Source organism: Crassostrea angulata, chromosome 1, assembly GCF_025612915.1.
Source record: "Crassostrea angulata isolate pt1a10 chromosome 1, ASM2561291v2, whole genome shotgun sequence".
Classification (NCBI taxonomy): domain Eukaryota; kingdom Metazoa; phylum Mollusca; class Bivalvia; order Ostreida; family Ostreidae; genus Magallana; species Magallana angulata.
Window position 1 is genome coordinate 53,137,578 of NC_069111.1, and position 20,575 is coordinate 53,158,152.

At 32.6% G+C, this 20,575-nt stretch overlaps 1 protein-coding gene across 2 annotated transcripts in view; it reads left to right on the forward strand.

Annotated features, from left to right (window-relative positions):
• The window catches only part of LOC128174520 (uncharacterized), a 56,676-nt gene that overhangs the window by 16,443 nt on the left and 19,658 nt on the right, over positions 1–20,575 (forward strand). For both annotated transcript variants that reach the window (XM_052840059.1, XM_052840065.1), the window contains exons 9-31: positions 299–619; positions 3,664–3,957; positions 4,072–4,214; positions 5,176–5,339; positions 6,386–6,536; positions 6,666–6,861; positions 7,080–7,330; positions 7,425–7,650; positions 7,813–8,055; positions 8,135–8,263; positions 8,457–8,660; positions 8,754–9,002; positions 9,171–9,375; positions 9,617–9,780; positions 11,092–11,253; positions 11,431–11,556; positions 11,688–11,816; positions 11,955–12,077; positions 12,715–12,837; positions 13,578–13,829; positions 14,031–14,159; positions 14,359–14,484; positions 15,731–15,856. In XM_052840059.1, the coding sequence (XP_052696019.1) occupies positions 299–619; positions 3,664–3,957; positions 4,072–4,214; positions 5,176–5,339; positions 6,386–6,536; positions 6,666–6,861; positions 7,080–7,330; positions 7,425–7,650; positions 7,813–8,055; positions 8,135–8,263; positions 8,457–8,660; positions 8,754–9,002; positions 9,171–9,375; positions 9,617–9,780; positions 11,092–11,253; positions 11,431–11,556; positions 11,688–11,816; positions 11,955–12,077; positions 12,715–12,837; positions 13,578–13,829; positions 14,031–14,159; positions 14,359–14,484; positions 15,731–15,856 (4,236 nt within the window). The remainder of the gene's footprint in view (positions 1–298; positions 620–3,663; positions 3,958–4,071; positions 4,215–5,175; positions 5,340–6,385; positions 6,537–6,665; positions 6,862–7,079; positions 7,331–7,424; positions 7,651–7,812; positions 8,056–8,134; positions 8,264–8,456; positions 8,661–8,753; positions 9,003–9,170; positions 9,376–9,616; positions 9,781–11,091; positions 11,254–11,430; positions 11,557–11,687; positions 11,817–11,954; positions 12,078–12,714; positions 12,838–13,577; positions 13,830–14,030; positions 14,160–14,358; positions 14,485–15,730; positions 15,857–20,575) is intronic.

Genomic DNA, 20,575 nt, shown 5'->3' on the forward strand with positions numbered 1-20,575 from the left:
CAAAAACGCAACTGAACCACTTGGTACACTGTACACGTAAAATTTGTTTTTTTTATAATCAGTTTTGGTTTATAATTTTGACATCCTACAAAAATACAATTCATTTTAAAGGCTACGTCCATCGGAATGATAAATCTCTTTCCGAGCTAAACGATTAACATGTCAAATCATTTGCTCATATCAGTATGTTTTTCAATCCAGCAAACAGTTGTTACATCAGAGCTAAAATACTGATGTGTGTTTAGAACATTCAATTTTTATAATGCTAATGAAGCGCTAAATGTATATTTGTTTACAGGATACTATTTACGGGCACAGAGCATCAACATCAGAAGCTCTTTTTGTAATATTTCAATGACTTGGAAACATCCTCAGGACGCAGATCTAATAACCGGATACGAAGTTTTCATAGAAGAAAAAACCGGGTACAGCTGGAAGAAGTTTGACAGAATTGATGTTGGAAACAACACGAAATTTACATCTCCGTGCACTCTACAATCTGGACGGTTATACCGAACCTACATCCGATCTCAAATTGCATTAAGAAACCCATCAAAAAACATATCTGTAGACTCTTACCAATACCAATATCCCGGAACATACGAGGAAACTATACTAGGTACTTGAACTTTATTCTATATATACCAGTATTGCAAATGAAACCATAGTTTTTTTTATATATTTTCGAATAAGTTTTGGTAATTAATCATCTAATAATATCTTTTAAAAATCAAAGAATAAATAGATGTATAGTTTGTTGTCAGAAAATATTCAATTCAGCAGAGTGTTACAGATTTACATGAACTGTTGCTTTGTATATGTTGTGAGTTTGTTTGCCGTAAGAAGTCTAGTGTTTAAAGTTAGACTAATTATTATTCAAACCTTAAATTTTTACTAAATTAAAGAAAAGTCAATTAAAATTGCATTACTGTAGCAACTTTTAGGGAGAAATATACGTTTAATATTAATATTCAACAGGTAAACCAAAAAGATTGTAAAAAGGAACTCTTTTTATAGATAATCTGTAATTGTAATAATAAAGGATTTTAAAGGGACAAGTAATCTTACCAAATGCTTTTTTTAAATATCTCAAAAGAAGATGCATGGGGCGGGAAAGATAGCATGATTGCCCATTTGGTTGAGTCGTTAAAAACGATTTTAAATTTAATTTTGTCCAGTTAACATATTTGATCATTGTATAATGGAAGTTATTAAAAGCATAATTTTTTTAACTTTATACATTTTTAATATTTAAACGAACGATAAGAAAAATTATTGCCTTATGTTTTGGTGGCATCGAACCCACAAGCTAAAAAGCGTAGATCTATAAGCTTAAGGTTACCCAGGTCTATCGCTTTAACCACTGAGCCATTTCAGTCACAAGAGGGTGCTTTGCTTAAATGCTATGTGCGACTTTGGCCACGAGTTTATGGACTTATTTTTCTAAAATTATCAATTGTTGAGATAAAAACTGATATTTTTAATGTATATGGGTCATCGCTCCACCATTTTGTTGATTTGGGATATTTTCCATTAGACCTTATTTGGACTATGTCAAAAATATGGAACATAAAAGAAAAAAATAATGGCACTATTTGGAGGTTTTAATCTGATACGCATTCATCAGTTTAAATCAACATGTTATAGTGGATTTACAATGTTTTGAATGATTTTATAAAAAGTTTAAGATTTGTTGATACTTTAATTTTACAATGTCTTTTTCGCCCCTACAGGCATCATTTTACACGACTAATCTACTTATCTTCTTTCTATGTATCTATAATGTAATTTTTTGTGCAATCCTTTTTTACGCTGTTTTTTTTTAAAAACTATTTCTAATGGAATGACTTGTATATTATGATTCTGGATAGGAATTATCCACGTGATACTTTTTGCATTATGAATTCTTGGTCAACATCTTAATTTCGTACTTTGATTTAGCACTCTGTGTTATTTTCTATTTGTTATATTTGCCAAAATTTCCCGCGCGAATGTCTTTTTTTTTTGGTTTGCCCGGATTTTTCCGTATGATATAATCAAACTTATTTAATCAATGATTTTTTTTTCGACATAAAATTTTCCCGCTTGCAGGTCATTTCTTTATTTGAAACAATTGGGTTTTCCATTCATAAAGGTAATTTAAAATGAAAAAAATAAAGCTGACGTGAATTCATAAATACGAATTATTTCCCTTTTATCTCCGACTACCGCCATATTAGTTGTCGATTTATATTGTTACGCCCATCGCTATATTCTCCCTATATAAGGCCGAGAGCACTATTCATGCTTCACCGCACAGAGGAAATTTATCATTTACCTGTACTAAAGATTTATAGTCTGTCCCAAGTTATTGCTTCCATCAATTTTTGATGATTTTTAATAAAAATACACATACCTGTGAAAGAAGTACAATTGAAATCGATGATAGGGAATATATCCAAATTATCTTCATTGAACAATTATCCCTTTTCACTCATAAAATTTCACAGGAACGAAAACAATTTTCTTACGGAGATTTATAATGGGAAATATTTACATCTTTTCTCCATTAGGAATACACTCGGAATATATCGCGCAATTTTTTAACATTATCACCCGGGCTTAATAATGGCTGATGCAATGCAAAATCTCCGTAGACTTTCAATTTTTGGATGTGTATTGAAACCTGAAGCGGTAGAGGGGGCGTTTCAAAACATATAATCTGGACATTTTTCATATTAGTGGATGAACGTAGTTTGAGCACAAAGGTATTTACTGTTATTGAAATATCAAGCAAAAAGTGGTGGAAGCAAAAATTCAGGACAGAGTATAATATAATATGTCACCCACTGCACTGTTAAGAAATATCTAGTAAACGGCGAAAGAAAACAGACTAAAATTCAGGCACACATATTTAAAAATGAACAATAATTATAGAACGTTTTCTTTTGTCTATTATAGCATAGCACATGCGCAAACCACACAATGTAGCAGATCGTGCTATGTCTGCATGGATGTTAGAAACTGAGTGTTTTAGAAGAAGCTAAAGCAAACGATGTTACGTTGTTACTTTTTTGATTTATTGTTATTCATCTTCTATGTTGGATATAATACCGCCGGGGTCTTCAAAAAGATGCAGACGTTATGCACTTTGTTTGAAGGACACATGTGTTCGGTGTGCATGCGAAGTAAATACGGAAACCTTGGAAATTCTTTCAAAGAATAAATCCTTTTTTATGTTTATTGATTTTGATTTCCTTTATTCGTTTTTACAAACATTTTACTACATGTAGTTTTACTAGTTTATGTATCAAATGGCAGTTGAGGGATCAAATCTAATATGGCGACCAAATGCCTTAATGAATTCCTGTCAGCTTTAAAGAATTATATCAGTGTGGCACTGCCTTGTATCTTGGCCTTATATGACATAAGTTTTTCTTAGAAAATTCAGAAATCGGACCATAATATTTTTTCATGATAAAACGACGAAAGTATCATAATTATACAGATGTTTTTCCCGATTACCCAAACGTGAAGTCGAGCATGCGTATTACATGAATGTGAACTAACATCGTTGCTTGCGCTCGAGAGGGCTAGCAATGATATTGTTCAAATGCATAATCTGGACTGCATTATTGTTTTGAGGTAACATTGAGGACAAATATCCTCTTTATTAAATTTCAGAACCACGTAAACCAGGAGCAATATTAAATAATATAAGTATTTTTTCTGCTGATGGACTTCACCTCGAATGGGAGAAAACTGACGGTTTTGTCAACCGATACAGAGTTAAAATTGACGACAATGAGCAAGAAACACTTGACAGTAAACCACATATAGACTGGAACAAACTTCTGCTCCCTGGCACTTTGTACAACGTCACAATAACGGCGATCAGCTACGGATTTACTACAAATTATCAGACTTACGGGAAAAGAGAAAGCGCACCAGCTTCTTACTGGATAATGACTGTTGATTGTACGTAATGTTGGAATGTTTTTTAAAGTCTTGATCTACAAGAATAACAATGATTTTTTTAGTAAACACGAAGATATTGTAATAAAAATGTGTTGGTCTCGTTTGCCATTGAAGCAAAAAATACCGGGAAGGCGTTCATGTCGTATGGGGATGGTGACTACGTTCTAACTGGCGATTATGTTACAACCCCTCCCCTTACATCCCCCACCAGAGTCTATGTAGGAAGTGAACCAGATGCGGGATTCAACTTTGTGGTTGTAAGTTTCGTTTTGCTTAGATCAAAATTGCGTATAATCAGCAGTTGGCCTCACTAAAGCTTTCCTATGTAAGGTTCCAAACATAGTCTTGAAACAAGTCTGGCATAAACGTGTTTAAGAATAAGCAAAGAATGAATACTATCATTTGTACATTCAACTAGCACAGCAAGACATTAGTATGTGTTATTTAGTGACAGATAATTTTAAAAATAGTTAATCCAAAAGTTTACGTTTTTCGTAACGATTTCACGATACACAACTGAAATTAATGCGAATTTATCCTTCATTTACCAGTTGTTTGTAAGTGAGACTAACAGAATCATTCATTATTACGAGTGTGGGATAGTGAAATTCCACCGAGGGGACACGATTCATGGTCTAGGACGAGGCTTTGCCGAGTCCTAGACCGTGAATCTTGGCCCCGAGGTGGAATTTCACTATCCCACACGAGTATATATAATACATGATTATTTTTCTCGCATTATATTACCTTAAAAAAATGATGTTTGGCAACTTTCTGTTCTGATGTTCAAAAGATTACTTTTGGTTTATCCCTCCGCGTGCTTCAAATAGTGCAAGTCAAAATGAGAGCATACGACAGTTTTTTAATTAAAAATATGATAAATTGTAATTAATTAAGCAACACAATTACTTAATGGATAATCCCAATGCACCATTTTGCATTTCCCTACAGCAGACAACGTTTGTTTACGTTTTAAAACGGCGTAGTAATACACAGTCTAAGACAGAAAAATCACTGCTGTCTCTTACCGGACAAACTGATCTCACACCGGTGATAATGCGAGAACAATTACTGTGAAAAAGTTGCCTTTAAAAGGTTATGTTTTAGTTTTTATTTTTTGTTGTTGTTTGAGTTGAGAAAGAAAAATCTATTTATAAATTAGTACATGTAAAAGCAATCATTTTGATCGTCCAGTATATGTATATTTAAATTTCATAGATTGGAACTAATGGTATAATTGGACTAGGCGAAACGTTTAACAGTGAGTCCATATTTGCCATGGACTCTAAAGATGTCAAACAAAGACAGATTCTCTGTCCATTTTGGACCGATTTACAATCAAAGAATAATGAGGGAAAAGTTTACTACAAAACATACAACCGGTAAAAGCGTTTGAAAGTTGTCGTATTTCTACACCTTAATCTTTTATAGAAACATGTGTATTAGTTAAGGAAAGAGTCTTTTCTGGTTTTCGACTTGTCAAACGTAAATTTGATGAATTATTCATTAATCAAGCTGAAAAGAAATTAAAACAGTATATTATTCTTTCTTTTTTTATTATCACAAAACTTGGCATAGAAAAAGTAATAAATGTTTAGAATCTAACAAGGACTATATTTTTGGCGTAATATTGGCGTAGGAAAATATCACATGTTTCGCAATTCAGAATTGCTGCATATTATTGAGTCTGTTTTAGCATTTTAAAAACAATAACATTAATGTTGGATTTTTTTTACTAATGTGAACTAATGATATGATACTTGGATTTCAAAATATGTTTTTAAAATATGATTTGCTTATCAAATTACATTTTTATTAGCTTTTTAAAGCGCCCATTCTATACATTGATTTTTGTGAAAAAATCACTAAAATCAGTTTTTCTCTCTTATTAAATGGTCAATATATTAGCTTTTCTGACAATTTATATCTTTATATAAAGTCTTCATTATACATAAAAATCAGAAATATTTTATTATTGGATGCATAAAAAAATGATCAAAATTTCATCAAAATTTAAGAAAATTAGAGGAAATGCGGGCTAAGCAATATCAATTTTAGTATAAATATTTATTCCAATTCAGTAGTATAAGCTGATAGACATTCTGATATTCTATCATTTCATTGAAGAACAGAATCTTCAAATCTTAAACAAATGTCTACAGAACTTCAAAGAGCTACACTTATTTTTATCATCCTTTACGCTGAGGAAAAATGTAGTGACCTTGACCTGACCTTTATGCGAAAACAAAAAGGTCAAATTTTATCAATCTGATAGAATCATTTGGTAATAAGATCCGTTTGACTGTGTAAAAATTTCATGAATTTCTTATTATAAAAAGTATGTTTGATAACGAGAAGACTCCTTCCTTAATATGTAGATTTTGCATTGTGAATGTAAATATTAAAATTTTGTGCTTTGTTTGTCAAGAGGGAAGAAAGGAACGAACGTAGATTCAAATTTTATGGATATGGCCGATGACATAGTAAGGAAACATTTCAAAGATTTGCAAGATTTTAAAGCTACCTGGCTTGTGAAAGTCACATGGGAAAATATGACACTTTTTGGACAAGATGACCAGGTATAGTTTTTGTGTTCATTGGAATAATCAAACCTTAAACTATTGACACTTTATGTAAAGACACACTGTATACCTCGTTTTGGCTACTCTTGACCTTCAGCCATATTCATTTTGATTTTTATGATGCAGAAAACTACGTTCCAGTGTTTCCTGATCACAGATGGCGGGAACACATTCGCTGTTATAAACTACATTGATATTAATCTAAAACCGATTAGAAATCTTCCAATCTCAATAGGATATAGATATAAGGATGCCTTTGTGAAAAACTCATTCACCAACCAAAAAGGAGCGTTTAAAATGAGTTTCATTCCTGGAAATGGGGGTAATATATTTACATCAATGTTAATCAATAAAAGAATGGGCGATGTTTGGAACTTTATTTAATTAGGGTTAACACGAATTATACCTGATAAATTGTTTTCCTCGCCCCTTTTCAATGAATTAAATAAAAAAAAATATATTTTTAAACTGAAGGCGATTTTATCATGGTCATCTTTATTTGACATTTTATGAAACGATGTATCGTTCTTTGTGTTTTAGGAGAACGTGGTTTCTGGATTTACAAAATGACAACAGGAAGAAATGCAAGAAGAGAGGAACACGATTGTTTAGCGTGGCATTTATCAAACAAGAAAAATAAGACCGACCAAACTTTGTCCCACGTTCTTGTTGAAATCGAGTGTCCTTGTGATTCACGTCTTCTCAGATTTGATCCACGTTACGCCCTCAACAGATTTGACGAAACCAATCGCCTAGCCTGTTATGCTTCTTTAACTGAGGGCAACAATGTCGTATGTATACACTAAATTTCAAAAAGTGTTGCATTTGATTCTTTTAGAATGTTAATATATCTGAGGAATTGACTACGTAGTCATTTTTCAACAGGAGTGCTGTTATGACATGTATGCTGACGTTCAGCATCTGGGACCTCTGCGGGTTTCGGCGCCTTTTGCAGGAACAGTTTTGCAGTATAATCCATTTTTTCAAAGATATCACTACAACAACCATGATAAAAAACCGAAGGACGTTTGCTGCAGTTCGGGACATTGTGATTGGTATTATGACGTTCGTCCAATTCCTAATTGCTATATTTGGTCACCTTTCAAACCAGGTAATTTCTCAATCTATCTAAAATTCTGTAAAACCGATGAACTAAAGAGTATTGGACAAACCTTTGCCGTACTAAACATTAAATAATTTACGTTATTTAACAAAACATAAAGGAAATAATATACATCTCATACTTCTATTGTTTTACTTATTCCGTTTACAGCGATTAATTTCGGAGATCCCCATATAACGACATTTGACGGTTTGGACTACACCTTTAATGGATATGGAGAATATACTATGATTAAGATAAACACACGCACTGCATCATTTATCTTACAAGCAAGAACGGAGTTGGCGACAACAGAAAACGGAACAACTATAAATGCAACCATTTTCAGTGCGTTTGCAGCAAAAGACCAAACAGGATCAACAGTACAAATTGAAATGTCACGTGACAAAAAAGGTATCATTTTTTAACCTTTTCGTTGTTGCAAAAAACCTGACCACACCTTTTATAAAATCTAATATATTTTTGGCATTAGGAATGGTGATCATTGGCAATGGAATCGACATTACAAATAGGTTAAAAAACGCTAGTTACAAATTCCTGGAAAGAAACCTAACAATATCCTCCCAAAATCGCACAATTGTAGCAACATTTCTAAAATCATGTAAGTATTTTTCAATATACTCTACATATTGTTTTCAGATTTTATTGAATTAGGAGCTTTTATGTATTCTTTAAACAAAAAAAATAAGTCTGCCACGTCATCAAACTATTACTGAACTTGCACATATTCTACCTATTAAAAATCAATAATCAAGTTACTAATGTTTAGTTTCTAACAAACATTTGTCATTTAGCAAACACCATTAAAATTAGCCTTGGAAAACGCTTTTTGATCTGTGAAACTCTGATCAACGTGAAATACAAAGGAATGACAACAGGTTTGATGGGGAACTTTGATGGCAACAAAACTAATGACTTTATATTACCGAATGGGACCATGCTACCACAAAATGCAACGAACAGCGAAAGGAAAATATTTTACAACTTTGGAAGACTTTGTAAGCTTTGTAACTCCATTTTAATATAGATTTTGAATGCAAATGTTTATAAACGAAACGACATATTTAACTTATACAAATATATTTTAATAGGGTCTGTTGGCAAAGAATCTTTATTTCAATATGGTGACGAATTATCCTACTTAAACTACTCACACCCCGAGTTTGTTCCAATGTTTACGGATGAAGTGGATACAGGACGATTGGAAGAGGCTAAAATGAAATGCGGATCGAACGCTTCGAAGGCCTGCATAGCTGACTACCTCGCCACTGGAGACATTGCGTTGGCAAAAGTTTCAGGGAATAAGGAACATGATTCTAAGTCTGATATTGCAACAATAGGTATTTCGTTTTTGTTAATAAATCGGTCCAATGAATTGATAACTGCAATAAATGTATTTATAATAATAATGATAATGATAATAATAATAATAATAATTTTATTTTAGAACATTATATAATTGCAAATTTGAAAGGTCGTGCATGTTTTTAAAGAAACTTCTGTTACAGAAAATGAAATACCACAGATTATATCGGGAAACACAACACTATATGTTGAACTGAACAAAAAAGTGGAATTTAAATTTAATGTATCAGATGATGGCGAGAAAAATCCAACAATAAAGTTTTTAAAGAGACCAGACAATTTTGAACTTGACAATGAAACAAACACCGTCGTTTGGACCCCAAAGAATTTCAGTAATCCTGACATAAGGTATAACAACCCAAACGATCAATGAATACATGATAAAATAAAAATCATATTCATATAAGAAAGAAAGTCACCGTAGCTTGAAGTGTTCTCATATTTGCAATAAAACAAAGCTTATAAAAGTTAGTAAATTACTTAAATTGAAAATGACATTTAAGAACTAAAGTAAATAACAAAAGTGGATTTTACAGGGTGGAATTGAACAAACTCGATGCTTTATATACCGTATGTGTTGTCTATTTAGCATCGTGGCCACCGACAGTCAAGGAGCACAGTCTGCCGCTTTAGAGTATAACATATTAATGTGCAGTGGATGTGGTCACAATGGAGAGTGCGACTATGAAAACACGTTGGAAATAAGTAACCATGCTAAAAGGGTTGTGTGTAAATGTCAAACAGGATACACAGGTACGCTAGTAGAGATATCTATCTATCTATCTATCTATCTATCTATCTATCTATCTATCTATCTATCTTGCTATCTATCAGTCTTAATTTTTAAAAACTTCAATGATGGCACCCATTTTGATTAGTCAATGTATATTTTGTTGTAGGTTTTGGATATATAGATATCGAATTATCTTACAGTTTGATATTTAATATCTATCTGCCCATCAGTTGGACATTCAAATGTCCACCAGTGCATAAAACAAAGCAAAAAACAAAACTAAAAAAAAACACAAGAAAATATGGAAACATGTTTTTTAACACCAAATAGAATCAAAATACAACTATAATATTGTATTCTCTACACATATCCACTAGAAGAGAAGTTCAACATAACGGTCTCTTTTTTAAATATTGATAGATTTGAAATCGCAGGCACAAATTAGATTTTCTATTTCTTAACCACTAGTTGAATAAAATAACAACCCATCAAGATTTTAATTGCGTTTGTCGCACAAGGCTTGATTTGAATGTGTCTTAACGTTCAAAATCTAAAAAAGGTCGCACACATCATTCATAACCTTTTTCGTCTGTTTTAACAATATCGGGAATGTTCTCCTTCTTGAACTCCATAAGAATCCTATGAGATTTTTTTTTTTTTTTTTTTACAAATTACCATTTGATACATCGCTTAAACATCTGTGTCTTTTTCTAAGTTGGTACTCTCTCGATTTTCATCTATATGCAAGTCTGATTAGATTTGAACATATTTTACTATGCAAATATATATTTACATAAATGGATTAGGCAGCAGGCAATGCCTATGAAGCCTTTTCCATAAATATCCAAGTCTGCTCAGTACAACTGAAAAGTAAAAAATGACATGAACACCTGTTTCCAATGTTCACTGGTCCATGAATAAAAGGGGTGCTTGATTAGGCTATTTTGGTACGGCACTGTTGAATATGAATGGATCAAAGTTTCTTTGAGGCCCAATTTAGGGAATATTGAACCATTACGTATCAGTCTATCTGTCTTTCTATCTATGTTTAATGTTTTCCTATACGTCTCTTAGAAAGGATAGACCAACAATAATGCTTAACGTTAAATGCAGCAACTGGGAACATTTTATTTTTAGCATTTTTTTTTGGTCTATATTTATAGACAATTTACATATTTAAATGTCACATACTGCTTTTAGAGTATTTTGTTATTTTGTTTGGAAAATCACAACAGAGCAGAGTAGATGGGTAGAAAAAGCAAGGATATATTTGAAGAAACCAACATAACGGTTTAAATAACTATTTTCTTGGTTTATTGATTTTAAAATAGGGGAAAGGTGTGATATTAACACAGATGGCTGCTCACAAAACCCTTGTCCACTTAATAGAAACTGTACGGACCTCTCACCCGAGGAAGAGGTCAAGTTTGGTCGAGGATATAACTGCTCGAGTTGTCCCCCTGGGTTCAACGAAGTCGGAAATAAATGTATAGGTAGTAACATAAGTGCAATGCTAGTTCGATTTTTGAACTTTTCAACCTTACCTATGTTAAAAATATTTTGAAATCGGATTGATGTTTTTCAATGCATAATATTAAAGCAAAATTTTAAAATTTATATATTCTTGATATTTCGATGAAAACTTACATATATAAATTTTTTTATTTAAGATATTAACGAGTGTACATCAGATGCCAATACTTGTGACAAGGATACATCAAAGTGTGAAAACAGTAATGGTGGCTATATTTGCAACTGTTTAAGCGGGTATAGGAAACTGAAAGAACAATGCAGTGGTGGGTATGCCTTGTTTTATCAAAAAAATCAACCAAACAGCGGTCGAGGAGAAAACAATCAGATTATTTACTTTAGGTAATGACTATTCCTGAAGTTTTTAATAGCTTTAAGCTGTATGGTTTATCTTCAGATATAGATGAATGCCTTGAGAAACGGTCTGGCTGTGAACAACTCTGTCAAAACACCCCCGGATCTTTCTCATGTTCTTGCTTTCCTGGATTTGGTTTAAATAATGATAATACCACTTGCAGCCAAAAGGGTAATTGTAGGTTATCGTGACAAAATATTCAATCTACATGTACATATAACCTGCTCGAATTTTAACTATTTCATAATTTTATTGTTTTAAGAACCACCTTCTTCAAATCACATAATTATATATTACTAATTTTTTCAGATAATAATATCTGTAAACACTTAAATAAACAATGCCAATACGCATGCAGTAAAATAGAGGGAAATGCACAGTGTATTTGTCCAACTGGTTATACATTAACCAACAATGGAATAAACTGCGCAGGTAAATAAAATTGGTTCACTTTATTTGATTTTTTATTTGATGACAAACTATACAGACAAGATTTTGAATTTTAAAAGATATATAGAGAGCAAAAATTATACCTTATAATACAAGGTGATACATTTAGTTACTACATGTATTTGATTTCAAGATTTTCTGATTAAATTCTGTTTGACTTTGTCATTTTGTCATGCAGTCTGTCTATAAAATTTTCTACATCTAATGTTCCTTAAAAACTGTACAAATTTTAACAGAATGGCAAAATCATCGTTAGGTATTAGGAAGTCTAAATTACTTAAATATAGAACCATGACTTTTAACAAGCTATGCAATTAATAAAATTGCGAAAGGATATGCATTGTCATTTTTCTTCCTCTAAGGAACCACTGCAGTTCACTGAATACAAAATTATTGAGTTAAAACTTCACTCATAGTTCTTCCTTGTATAATTGTTAGTAATAATTGTTTTCCACGTTTAGAACATTCAATGTAGTATTTGTTTTAAAAAAAATGCTCACAAAGCTGCTAAACGTGTAAGTCCGTCAGTGAAATGTAATTTGTAATTTGAGAAAAAAAAATTGAATAATAAATTGTTACGTTTATTCATAATACCGATTTGGTTCATATGGATTTACAGATATTGATGAATGCAGTCTGGCTACGACTCCATGTGACCAGGAATGTATCAACCTTAACGGATCATTCCAATGTACTTGTCGTCCTGGATACTCTCTTGAGGAGGACAAAACAACGTGCTCGAGTATGTTTATATTTCTGCTATTTGTAAAGTTGTGCTCAAGATACATGTATGATTAAAGATCAAGAAAATAATTAATTGATTAACAAAAAAAATAAATGATAAATACCTTTATAAGATTTATAAATAACGTTCGATTTTGAGGATTATATAAGTGAGGACACACTTAATTATTAACAACATTATCATCTATTTTGGAAGGTGTAACAGTATTTATTTAGTTCATTTGCTGTCAAGAACTATTTATTTATAAAAGTAATAAATTACCAAAAAGGTGGCTCTTTTGGTGTGTCTTTATGTATATTGTAAACTAAAGACTGCCAACCCCCCCCCTCTATCTCTCTCTCTCTGTAAAGTAGTACATAGAAACCCATGCGTATTGAGTGCATGTTCAAAATGTGAAGTCTTGTTTTTAAAACACGATATTAATAAGAAAACACAACAAAAAGAACACCTCTCTAAATTTATTCATACAATTTTTTTTTATACAAATGAGAAAACATGACTCTCTTTTTAACTATATGGTGTAGTAGTCGCTGTAGGGTTCTTTTTTGTTTACCTTTGAAAATGTGATATTTATGGTAACATTGGCGATAGGTCCGCCTACTGCCAATACTATTTTTTCAGCGAAGCCAGGCTCAATATGTCAAATATTAAAAATCAGGCTATGGTCATGATTTTTTGAGTTTGATCATCATTCAGAAAAATAGAAGTACCAACTCCCATGCTTTTTGCCGTTACAGGATGTGAATTGCCGAATTACGGAGTAAACTGTAGCCAGGTGTGTGAATGTGGCCCAGGTGTAGACAGGTGTGATTCCGTCAGTGGGTGTGTTTGTCTGTCAGGGTGGACTGGGAAGAGCTGTGACGCAGATATTGACGAATGTCAGGAAAATCCAAACATATGTGGTACAAAAATGGTTTGTGTAAACAAGGAGGGCTCCTATCAATGTGATTGTGGGAAGGGATTGCAACGAGTGGAGAATAGCTGTGAAGGTAACTTATTATCGTATTTGTTTTTTTTCTGATATAGGACTTGGTGCATAAAAATATTACAAAAGTAACATTGCTTACTGATTACATCAGCAAACCTATATCGATTATGTCACAGCTAATTATATACTGCAATAACGAATTAAACCTTGGAGGGGGGAATGTTACTACGTGTAATAAGATTTCTCCATTTGATATGTAAAGACATCGATGAGTGCGCAGATGAATCCCTGAATTACTGTTCCCCTGAAACCACACATTGCGTGAATTCGTTCGGTAATTACAGTTGTGGGTGCAGACCAGGATTCCAAGGACAGGGGTCGGACTGTAATGGTAATAAATTAAACTCCGTGTTTTAACCTACAAAATAAATGTACAAAAACAAGCTTAAAGAATGTATACAATGCCTACCTATTTATGAAAATTGTGATTCTCTTGCGAAGAATTTGCATGAAATTCATGCGAATTTCATATGAGATTTATGCGAGCGACTTTTGCCAAGCAGAGTCATTTTCATTTCAATCTATTTCAGATATAGACGAATGCAAGCTTGGTACTCATACATGTTCCCAAGCATGCTTAAACACACATGGCAGTTACAATTGCCTCTGTTTTTTTGGATTTGACCTGGGCAACGATCGTCATACTTGTGAAAAAAGTATCATACATATGTTATTTTAAGGACAACTTGATTCTCAATGTGTTGATAGTTATTGACATTTTATGTATAAAATAATTATTTATATGATTGTTCATACGGCGGCGTGAGAGAGAGAGAGAGAGAGAGAGAGAAAGAGAGAGAGAGAGAGAGAGAGAGAGAGAAAGAGAGAGAGAGAGAGAGAGAGAGAGAGAGAGAGAGAGAGAGAGAAGAGAGAGAGAGAGAGAGAGAGAGACAGAGAGAGAGAGAGAAAGAGAGAGAGAGAGAGAGAGCCTCATAATCATGGATACGCAAATGTAAAAAGTCTAAATCAATTTACAAGATCATGCGCATCTTCCCGTTGGGGGAGGGTGAAAGATAATATTGATTGCCACACTACCCCCCTCCCCGACCCCTGTTTAGATGTCCATGGTAATGGCCATTCTAAACAACGCATATTTTTTTTAAGTAGCTTAAAATAAACTCGCGCTATGCCATTACAAATAATACTGACACGCAAAATTGTGACAGATTTTGAGTTTTGAGACTTGAGTTTATATTCTGGCAGCAAAATATGTCAGATATTGTTTAAATACAGGGCCGTCGAAAAATTTCATATTGGGACGGCCAATTTGATCGATAAGTTGGGGGGATTGTTATTCTACAGTGTGTCAAATTATTCTTGAATTTGATAAATTTTAGTATTTAGTAACCTATCTAATTAATGTCACTGTTCATTGTCAAAACACGCCAGAAACATGTACATATACACCCCACGTTTGACTGTGTAAACAATAAAGTTAAAAATCCTTAAATTTCAATTCTTAATTTCTTTTAAATTCATTTTATGGCAAAATTATTGGGGCGGCAACCGCCTCTGCCATCCCTGTTCCAACACCCTTAAAATATCAGTGAATAGTACATGTACATGTATAACATGTAGGTGTTATCATTTGAAGGAAAAACAACATTCCAGGAAAGGGATGGCTCGATCACAGAACCTCTCCACTTTCATCATCTACATCATTGCCCTTATAGATTACTCATCAAAAATGCTGTTTTTATATACAAATATAACTTATTCGTCCGAACAAATAACTTATTATTCCGAACAAGTTCTAATTCTTCCGAACAAATAGCTAATTTGTCCGAACAAATCCTAATTCGTCCGAGAAAAATAAGATTTATTTATTTTTTCAACTGGCCCTTCCACGCCACTGTATATTCATTCTTTGTTGTAATTGAAAATGTCTGACTTGTTCACTAGCCAAAGACTCCTGCTCTTTATATCCAAACCTGAACTGTACGTATGGGTGTAGGAAGATCAACGAGAAAAAGGGAATATGTTTCTGTGAGAGTGGCTACCAAGTTCAAAGCGACGGGTCTTGTGAAGGTATCAATTTCTAACAATTTGTTTATTTTCATTGTCCGTTAAAAGAGATCAAATGTTCTATGGAATTTTACTCAGTTCTATGTATTCCTTTGTAATAAACGAAATTAACTTCAAATCAGATATAATCTTATTAGGGATCCGCTCTGCTGGCGCCCTATAGTGATCAGTCTGTCTGTCATTCCGTCCGTCCATCTGTCCGTCCGAGATCACTTGTCCAGAGGATATCTTCTCTCCCCTTGGCCCAATCTGGCTTATACTTCACCCACCGAGTGCCTTTGGTAAAAGGGTGTGCAGTGATCTTGAACCATGTTTCTAGGTGAAGGTCAAAGCAGAATTATAAATAAAATCCTTGTCCAGAGCATTTCTTTTCTCTGGTCAAATCTAGCCCATACTTCATCCACATAGTGTCTATGGTCATAGAGTGTGCAGTGACCTTGAATACATTTTGTATGTAAAAAAAATCAAGGTAAAATCGGACAATTTTAAAATCCTTTTTTTTCAGAGCATATGTTATTTCTACTTATAGCCCTTTTTGGACCATTCTTCAAATAAACAGAGCTTATGTATAACGGGTGTGTAGTGACCTTGAACCATTTTTAAGGTCAAAAGTGAAGGTCATAGCAGAATTGTATGTAAAATCTGCTGTTAATGAGGTTTATATCTCAGCTTATTCGTTATGCAAGAGCATACTCCACATACGAACAGTTTCTTAAACCAGGCATGCTTCTAACAAAAACACTGTTGGAACAAGGATATAAAGAAACTCGATTAAACCATCTTTACGGAAGTTCTATGGTCGATACAATGACCTTGTCAGCAAGTACAGTGTTTCATTAAGACACATGCTGACTGACAATTTCCACATTTGTTAAGTTAAACCATTATTTATACTCCGGACTGACCGGTTTCTTCCGTTTTTAGCTTATTTCAGGTTCAATTGCAAGTGAGCTTTTCTGATCACCTATTGTCCGTCGTCCGTCTGTCCGTCCGTCTGTAACTTTTTCACATTTTTGACTTCTTCTCTAGAACAAATGGGCTAAATTTAACCAAACTTGGTGCAAAGCATCCTTATGAGAAGGGATTCTAAATGTTAAAATAAAGGGCACAGCCCTTTTTAAAAGGGAGATAATTGCGAAACTGTGAAAATTGGTTGGGTGTCTTAGAAAATCTTCTTGTCAAGAACCACTGCACCAGATATGCCAATATTTACACCAAATAGTACATAAAGTAAATATTCTAAGTTGTAAAACTTGTGATTCCCGGGTTAATACTGGGGTCCCAAGAGTGATTCAAAGTTTATTTATTGAAAGATGAAATTAACATAAAAATATATAGGGAGAAGGATTTTTAAAAATATATTCTCATGGACTACACTGCTACAATTAGTGAGATTACTATACAAGTACCCTTAGATACTGTAGATTCTAAATTGAGAAAAGTTTTACCCCCCCCCCCCCCTCCTCCCGGACTAATACTACGGCACCAAAAGATGCTCAAAAATTAACATATGCTTATATAATAGGAAAATGTTTTTAAACTCTTCTTCTCAAGAATTACAATGCTACAGTTTGTGAGATTACTATGCAATTATTCTAAGGCAGTGTAGATTCTAAATTGTCAAAATCATTTTTCTTTAAAAGAAGTATTCAAAAATTAAAAAAAATTATTCCATAATAAGTTTATTATAGTTAAATTATTTGGAAATATGTTTATCGACCCCTTTTTTATTTTTGAATTTTGGAATTTCGATCCCGACATCAATTAATACATGTTACATATCGGGATTCAAGTGTTTGGGATCAAAGATCATAAATTTAAACAACTTTAAAAGGTGTGGATGTTAGTTCGTACGGAAGTTTTGATTCACAACCATAAAGTTGGGAAAGATAAAGGAAAAAAAGATAATAAAGATTCTGGAAAGAAAAGTAGGAATCATTGATAGACAATATCATCTATATATAGACTTTCCATGTTTTTTGAGTTCAGTCTAAAAAACGAAAGTCTAACATGTATAATGTCCTCATCACACCTGCAATATTTTATTTACTGTATCTATAAAGAATATTTGATGATTGAAATACAAAACAGAGGCTAATATCATCTTTCAATTATTTAATGAATATTTTCATTTTTTTTTCAGTGTAATGGGAATTTTTTTTAATGCAAATGGGTATTTTACATTAGAGCTAAAAATTCAGTCTCAATTAATGTGTAAAATATTTATGTATACAAACATTCCATGATTTTTTTCTCCTTTTTATGTATTGTTTAATGTATGGCAAAATCTTGAACTATATGAGAGTTTTACATTTTTTTCAGAGTTCACTACATACTAAACTCTTTTGAAATAAAATGATACAAGAACTATTGTTCAGGTGAGCGATATGTGGCCCATGGGCCTCTTGTTCATGATCATGACAATGAGCACACGGCGGGTGCGACCGGTCTGCAGGGGATACTTACTTCTCCTAGGCACCTGATCCCACCTCTATCTTTTTAGAGGTCCATGTTTGCTCTGCTTTTAATTTGTATTTCGCAATATGGTTTTTTAGATGGTTGTCAGTTTGTTATTGTCATTTTTCATTCTAATTGTAGGATTCCAAGATTCTGTTGTGTGTAAATTGGGTACCTGTAAAGTGCGAAACGAAATAGAAAGGAAACGAAATATCCCGATACGAAACGAAATATACAGAAACGAAAAGAAATCAAAACGAAACCTACCAAAACGAACCGAAACAAAACGAAATCGAGCAAAATGAAACCGAAATATATATAAATCTAATGTATATTTTAGAAGAAACAAGTCTCTTTTGAAACGCAGCGAGGGGAAAAAATAATTGTGGATATGTAAAGGTGCGCATTTGTAAATATGGATTATCCTTTTAAATAGATATTGCTCATTTTAGTTTAAAACAACACTTTTCAATGTGCCTATATATTTAACTTAAATTATTACTTTCTTGTAAATATAATCCATTTGTATGTATACTTGTATGAACAAAATCGGATTTTTTCCTGGTGATTCCTGGTCTGCGTTTGTCCGACACCAGACAATGTAATAGATCATATTAAGAAAAATTTACGTGATTAAAGGGGCATGGTCACGATTTTGGTCAAATTCTATTTTTTTATTTACAATGCTTTAAAAATGCATTTCTAATGATCAAATAAAATTTGAGAATCATTCGTAAAGTTATAAGCAAGATACAATTCTTACAATTCTTTGTCACGTAAACAAGGCTCGTGCCTTGTTTTTGTTAACATAGGTTCAATATAGCAGTAAAATAACTTTTTCCAGCTTATTTGTCTATCGTTTGATTTATTTTAAGCATAGATAAGGAGATCGAAACGTTTAACACATTCGTTTTCGGTTTAAAACTGAAAGTTTTACTTCAACGTTCAAAATGTAAACAAACGCTTTGTTTACATAGTTTAGAATTTCAAGCTTTGTAACTTGCATATAACTCAACAAATGACACTCAAATAACGGTCGCCTATATACTCGGCACTAAATGGGCTCAATCATTAAAAGCTTAGCTTGAAATGATAAATATACATTCTAGCAATACATATACAAAAGAAAATATGTATGTTTACATGCTAGTTTATTTGTTATCACCTCTCAGACGGGTGTACCCCCTTGAGAAAATTATTGACAATTATGAAATTTGCCAGACGTCCGTTTTTCCTAAAAATAATCACCAATTTTGGGAAAATTAGAACTGAATATACAAAATAGAGTGTAAATATTTATTTAAGCCATATCTCATCAAAATTTTTACGCAAATTTTTGTAAGTAAGTACGCTTTATATACCTGATGTATCAAAATAGAATACAAAAAATGCAGTGCTATTATCGCGTTTGGTAATTTTTTTACTATTTTATGGACTCAAACTTAAATTCATGGTGTTTATTCTATAGATTGACATCTTAGAAAAAAGATTTGGTAAAATGAATTATATGTTGACGGATTACGCTTTAAGCTCTAAACCAAGTAGACCCTGACGAAAAAATCCGTAAAAATCACATTTTGCTACAGTTTTCTGCTTAGATCTGTCAACAATGTTAGATATCATTTAAACGTTAATTAATTGACGATTGATAAAATTCGAAATAGCTTCTGTCTCTAAATTTAAAGCGGTTTTAGTAAAAGAAAAAGAAAAATTCGGGGGGGGGGGGGGGTATCAAAACAAAGAAGATTTAAGCATACCTGAGATCATGGTTAATCAGAAACTTCGTTTTTCATTTTACTTTAACAGAATGGAGTTTCTCAACATTAATCATTTCTATCTCTCATAGAATACATATATTACCCTTTTAAGGTAGCTCCATACTCGTAAAGTTCTCTGAGGAAAGTTGAAAAACCGAACTGATTTCTACTGAATAGACTCAAATGTCATCAATTGTTAGAAAAAATATACATGTCATCACACTTTTTGAGATGCCAGATAAACATGAACTAAAGCATATTTTAGCATTAGAAAAATATATTTTTTTTTTGTTAAAAGGAAAATCTTGTAGGCAGAAATTTGTTTTTCTTGTTTAATTTTAATGTCAACTTTATCAGAAAACTAAAATTACAAAAATATTTTAAAATTAATCGTTGGAATAAGAAAAATTATAGCATTTAAACATACAACTGAGAGAAAAGTCAGAAAAAGAGTTATTTCCCCTTTGCATAGATAAGATATATAAAAATTTGGAAATTTAGTATAAAA